The following is a 6,114-nucleotide window of genomic DNA, read 5'->3' as shown; positions in this document are numbered from 1 at the left end:
AGTTTTCTACAAGACAGAAACAGGTCTGTTGTCCGCATTGTAGTCTTTGGCATTAGGGTCTGCACGCGCAGCGTTGTCTGTACGCACGACGCTGTTGGCACCCGCCTGCGGTTGGGCACTGGCGAGGGATATCGGTGGGGCGACAAAGGCACATGCGCGCTTGTCACTTGGCGCGGCCAAGACCACGGGGCCATCTGTGGCGCTAGGCATTAGGAGGCTTGCTAGAACACCACGGGGCGCGCCCAAGGGGTCATGGGGCATGGCTGGAAAACCGCCCATGACACTACACATGATGGTGCACAGAAACCCAGGAACGTACATAAGCATAAAAAGAGATGAGCAGAATAGGTAAGCAAAACAATACTAACCATCAACTTGAAGTTTCAAATGTTCCTATTTGGAAAACTTCACACCTTATGATTTGTTTTTTTGTGTTTCACTGTACAGATTTGCTTACATGTTCTTTGATCCTGCGGTATCAATAGCTGGTTGGTCCTACTGTAGACCCATTATTGCAGTAGATGCAATGGTTTTAAAGTCAAAATATCATGGTGTTCTATTTGTTGTTGTATCAAAGGATGCAAACAATCAAATCTTTCATCTATCTTTTAGTGTAGCAGATCCAGAAAATAATGAGGCATACATTTCGTTCTTCGGGGAAATGAGAAAAGCAATTCAAGTCCGTCGTGAACTGGTTTTCTTGTCATATAGAAACCAATCGATCACAAATGGGATTAGAAACGTTTATCCTGAAGCTCACCATGGTATCTGCCTCTATCACTTTGAGAAAAATTTAAAGCAAAGACATGCAAAAGCCACGGTAATAAATCCTTTTCAAAGTGCTGCAAGGTCATACAAGCTTGAAGTTTTTAATCAGTTAATGTCCCAACTCAAAAGTGTTGACAAGAAAACATACATTTACATAATGGAAGAGCCTCCAGAGAGATGGGCTCAATCGTGGTTCCCACGGCGACGTTATGATATGCTAACAAAAAACATGGTAGAATCAATCAATTCCGTTTTACTAAAAGTGAGAGAGATGCCTATTTTAAGAATGTTAGATTTCATCCAAGAAAAGTTAGGAGAGTGGTTTTACGAATGGAGAAAAAAGTAAATGAAACTTTTCACAAAGTATCAATATGGGCAGAAGAAGAGATGACTAAGAAGATGGACTTTGCTTGCAAAATGTTTGTGAGCACATTTATTAATTTCAGGATTTATTTCAGCTATTTATATCTGTTGCAGTGATTTACTGCTTACATTTAAAAAACTTCATACTTTTTCTTTTTGAAGCAACAATACACTAATATAGTTTATCTTAATTTTTTATTACTTCTTAGGTGTCCAACCTTGATTTAATGTTGTTTAAAATAAATAGTGAAGGAATCAAATTCATTGTGGATTTAAAGAAGAGAACTTGTGACTGCTTAGAATTCCAACTTGATGAATTGCCCTGTCCACATGCAATTGCTGCTATTAATAAGAGATATTTTCAGAAATCTGTTTATTTCTCAAAATGGTATTCAAAGGAAACGTGGTTCAAAACATATGAAGGACATGTGAATATTGTGGGAGATCAAAAATCATGGGATATTCCACAAACTGTAGAATCTGAGATCACAAAACATCCCGATGTAGAGATTTTACAAGGAAGAAGACAAAAGAAGAGGCATATCCCTGTGACTGAATCAGTACAATTGAAGTCTACCAAATGCAGTCGATGTAAACAAGTTGGGCATAATAGAACAACTTGCTTGCCTTCTCCAGCACCTCATCCATATTTCAAGAAACACACTGAAAAATACTCCAACATTCAATAATCCTTGGTCTGAATTTAGACTTTCATTATTGTATGACATATTTGAAATGTGATTTTTTCATAGGAATAAAAAAATAAGCTCTTGGACTATGTTATATACTACTAAAGTACAAACCATTCATTTTTGTTGTGTAGGCTAACAGGTTTGGTTGCATTTTAAAAAAGTACGCAATGACTTCAGCGAGAAAAAACTTCAGGCTTACAGTATGTGAAATACATATCCTTAACAACACACACACACATATACACACACATACATACACACACATACGCGGACAACACACAAAAGAAACGCATGTACAAATAAAAACATCAGCATCTCTAGGCTGAAGTTATAGAAAATGAACTTAATAACTTCAGCATATTCTCTAATGAATATGCTGAAGTAAACAAAAAAGCACATCATAAAAGCATAAAAAAGGGATTAAAAAAACTAAGCATCATCACCATCATCAGAACAGTACTCCTCAATTTCTCAAAATATCTCATCATCATCAGTATCAGAGATAACTATAGGGTACTCGGGCAAAAGACCACAGAGTCCAGCGAGATCAATCTTCAACTTGTTGAATTCATCATGCAACTGACTTTGTTCAACTATTACTCTGTCCATAAGAGAAAGAAGAGTCTTCAGGTTGTTTGTAGCTTGGCATAGTCGTTCCAGATGGGAAACTTAAAACTATCAAACTGTTGCACGACCTTGTCAAACGAGATTGAATAACCTCCACAACTATGCTCCAGGTTAAGCCTGTTCTGAAATGATTCATTGGTAAAAAACTGTGGTTTGATTCTCTCCCAATCAACCTTTATTTGATCCCGCATATGCATAAGATTATACATTGGTACGTTATTGTACTATTCACACTTCAAACTCTCCCACTTATGCATAATTTCATCCATTATAGGCTTCCTACTTCCACTTGTACCAGACATTCTTTCTTTAACAAAAGCTAAAAGGCTAAGGATTAATATAAATTTAAAGAAATATGATGGAAATCTATGAATGACTATGAAATTTTCAAGTGAAGAGATTGTTAATATAGCCAAAGAGTGCACCTAATCAATTTATTATCTATAAATGTAAAAGTAACTTTTTAGGTCTTTTTACTGTTTTACGTTCAGAGAAATTGAATGAAACAAGATAAGTAGGTGATAAAACAAGTAGGTGGTAAATGCAAAAAGAAATGTAACTTCAGCCCTAATCAGCCCACAATTTTTCTATAATAAAAAAATAACTTCAGCCTGAAAAATTTTCACATAATCAATGTAAGTGCAAAAGTAACTTTTCGGGTAATTTACTGTATGGTCAAACAAATTTAAATGAAAGATGAAGTAGGTGATAAAAGACCAAAAGTAGCAAGTAAATGCAAAAAAGATAAGTATCAAAAAAAATACCAAAACATGCTGAAATTTTTGTCATGAGCTTTTTCAAAAACTTCAGCAGAAGGTGCTGAAGTTATTTAGTTCATTTCTAAAAACTTCAGCACATAATAAGCTGAAGTTTTTTGTCCTGGATTCAATAGTTTTGTCGTAAAGCTTTTTCAAAAACTTCATCAGAAGATGCTGAAGTTTCTTAGTTCATTTCTTAAAACTTCAGCACTTAATAAGCTGAAGTTTTTTGTCCTGGATTCAATAGTTTTGTCGTAAAGCTTTTTCAAAAACTTCAGCAAAAGGTGCTGAAGTTATTTAGTTCATTTCTAAAAACATCAACACTTAATAAGCTGAAGTTTTTTGTCCTGGATTCAATAGTTTTGTCGTAAAGCTTTTTCAAAAACTTCAGCAGAAGGTGCTGAAGTTATTTAGTTCATTTCTAAAACTTCAGCACATAATAAACTGAAGTTTTTGTCCTGGATTCAATAGTTTTGTCGTAAAGCTTTTTCAAAAAACTTCAGCGGAAGATGCTGAAGTTATTTAGTTCATTTCTAAAATTTCAGTACTTGATAAGCTGAAGTTTTTGTCCTGCATTCAATAGTTTTGTAGTAAAGATTTTTCAAAAACTTCAACATAAGGTGCTGAAGTTATTTTGTGCATTTCTAAAAAATTCAGCACTTAATAAGCTAAAGTTTTTGTCCTACAGTCGACACTTTGTTATGAGTTTTAACCAAAACTTCAGCCTAAAATAGCAGAAGTTATTTACCTCATTAGCATGCTGGATTTCAACAAAAATATACTTAAAATTCATGAAAAAAGACACAAACATATTTGATTCAACCCAAGTCAACTAAAAAACTAATTAATGTAAATAGAACAAAAATTTAAAAGACAGGCATCACATAATTCACACAAATTAATGTATATTCGCAAAATCCAATTTTGTTTTCACTTACATCCTTGAAAAAAAAAAGAAAAAATTTATTTTTTGTTTACAAGTTATTCTCTATTCAAAAAATTCATAGAGTGTCATCATATTCTCCATAGTCATGTCCTAGTTGCTCTTCTGGAGTTTCATAACCGCTATCTTGTTACCACTTTCCGTGAGTCCAAAGATTTGCAGTCAATTCTGTTGAATACCAATGCATGTCTTTGGTTATAAGACTCTAAAATTCCCTTCCAACTAAACTTTACTACTATGATTTTTTTAGGAACTGCCATCTTATTTCATAAGAAAAAATAAGAAAATGTTGGCAAAGACATGCTTACTGGTGTGCAACTGGGAATTCGTGAGAAGCAAAGATAATGAAAAAGAAGTCTAAAGTACTTCATATGTGATGGAGAGTGGCCACATTTGTGGTGCATCAAAAACTCGAGCTCCAGGACATTTTGCTATTTTTACTAGTTGATAAATCTATCATTTATGTTGTGCCCAACACCAAGAGCAAAATGTCCCAGAGCTCGAGTTTGTGATGCACCACAAACTGTGGCCGCTCTCCTTCACATATGAAGTATTTGGACTTTTCCTTCATTATCTTTGCTTCCCATGAACTCCCTGCTATACCCAATAAGCATGTCTTTGCCAGCATTTTCTTGTTTTTCTTTGAATATAAATTTAAAGAAATATGAGAGAAGTCTATGGATGACTATGAAATTTTCAAGTGAAGAGATTGTTAATATATCCAAAGAGTGCATCTAATCAATTTAATATCTATAAATATAAAAGTAACTTTTCAGGTCTGTTAACTATTTTACGTTCAAAGAAATTGAATGTAACAAGATAAGTAGGTGGTAAAACAAGTGGGTGGTAAATGCAAAAAAATAGTAAAAATAAGGCCACAGTTTTTCTATAGTAAAAAATAACTTCAGCCTCAAAAGTTTTCACATAATCAATGTAAATACAAAAGTAACTTTTCGGATCATTTACTATATGGTCAGAGAAATTTAAATGAAAGATGAAGTAGGTGAAAAAAGACAAAAACGTAGCTAGTAAATGCAAAAAAGATAAGTATCAAGTTAAACAAAAATACCAAAACATGCTGAAGTTTTTGTCGTAAAGCTTTTTCAAAAACTTCAGCAGAAGGTGCTGAAGTTATTTAGTTCATTTCTAAAAACTTCAGCAAATAATAAGCTGAAATTTTTGTCCTGGATTCAATAGTTTTATCGTAAAGCTTTTTCAAAAAACTTCAGCAGAAGGTGCTGATGTTATTTAGTTTATTTCTAAAAACTCCAGCACTTAATAAGCTGAAGTTTTTGTCATGGATTCAATAGTTTTGTCGTAAAGCTTTTTCAAAAAACTACAGCAGAAGATGCTGAAGTTATTTAGTTCATTTCTAAAAACTTCAGCACTTGATAATGTGAGCAAGTGATTTTTTCCCTATGATAAATACTCCTAAAAATTAAAGAAATAAAGTTTTCCCAGTTATTTTCAATTTTATAGGATTTTTGTAGGAATTTGTGTTAATTATTTACATTTCTGTGCATGTTTATTTTTATTAAAATCATGAAAAATACAAAAAAATACCATGCATTGCATTTAGATTTTGTGTTCACATTTTAGGATTAATTAATTGCTTTATTAAAAATGAAAATCACAAAAAAATGGCTCATTTTTTTTACATTCTTAGCTTTTAATCTTGGATTATTAATTTCTCTCTTTTAATTTACGATCAATTAATTTTTATAAATTTTATAGTTAGATAATTAGCTTGATTTTATAATTTAAATTAAAATTAGGAATTTAATTTAGGTTTTTATTTAATTAAAAAAATAAAAGAAAGAAAGAAATAGAAATGGCTGGTCTTTAAATTAAAATTGGGCCAAACTTGATGTCAAGCCCAAATTCCACCCCTTACCAAGCCCCTCACCCAATCCCAAAATACCTTTAAACCTGCCCAGCAGCTGGTTCGACCCGCCCCACTACC

At 33.1% G+C, this 6,114-nt stretch overlaps 1 protein-coding gene across 1 annotated transcript; it reads left to right on the top strand.

Annotated features, from left to right (window-relative positions):
• The first annotated feature begins 259 nt into the window (after window positions 1–259).
• Window positions 260–1,820, top strand: LOC107812084 (uncharacterized). The gene is made up of 3 exons (XM_075224152.1): window positions 260–348; window positions 448–1,000; window positions 1,341–1,820. The coding sequence occupies exons 1-3, from the start codon at window positions 260–262 to the stop codon at window positions 1,818–1,820; spliced, it is 1,122 nt and encodes a 373-aa protein (XP_075080253.1).
• The last annotated feature ends 4,294 nt before the right edge of the window (window positions 1,821–6,114 follow it).

This window comes from Nicotiana tabacum, chromosome 11 (genome assembly GCF_000715075.1).
Source record: "Nicotiana tabacum cultivar K326 chromosome 11, ASM71507v2, whole genome shotgun sequence".
In the NCBI taxonomy this organism is placed as follows: domain Eukaryota; kingdom Viridiplantae; phylum Streptophyta; class Magnoliopsida; order Solanales; family Solanaceae; genus Nicotiana; species Nicotiana tabacum.
Note: the sequence above shows the minus strand (reverse complement) of the source record. Positions and strands in the feature narration are given on the sequence as shown.

Excerpts from the sequence above, each read along its gene's own strand:
- LOC107812084 (XM_075224152.1), top strand. The coding sequence starts at position 260 with ATGGCTGGAAAACCGCCCATGACACTACACATGATGGTGCACAGAAAC. Across the intron at positions 349-447 it reads AAAAGAGATGAGCAGAATAG|ATTTGCTTACATGTTCTTTG; the intron begins GTAAGCAAAACA and ends TTCACTGTACAG. Across the intron at positions 1,001-1,340 it reads ATATGCTAACAAAAAACATG|GTGTCCAACCTTGATTTAAT; the intron begins GTAGAATCAATC and ends ATTACTTCTTAG.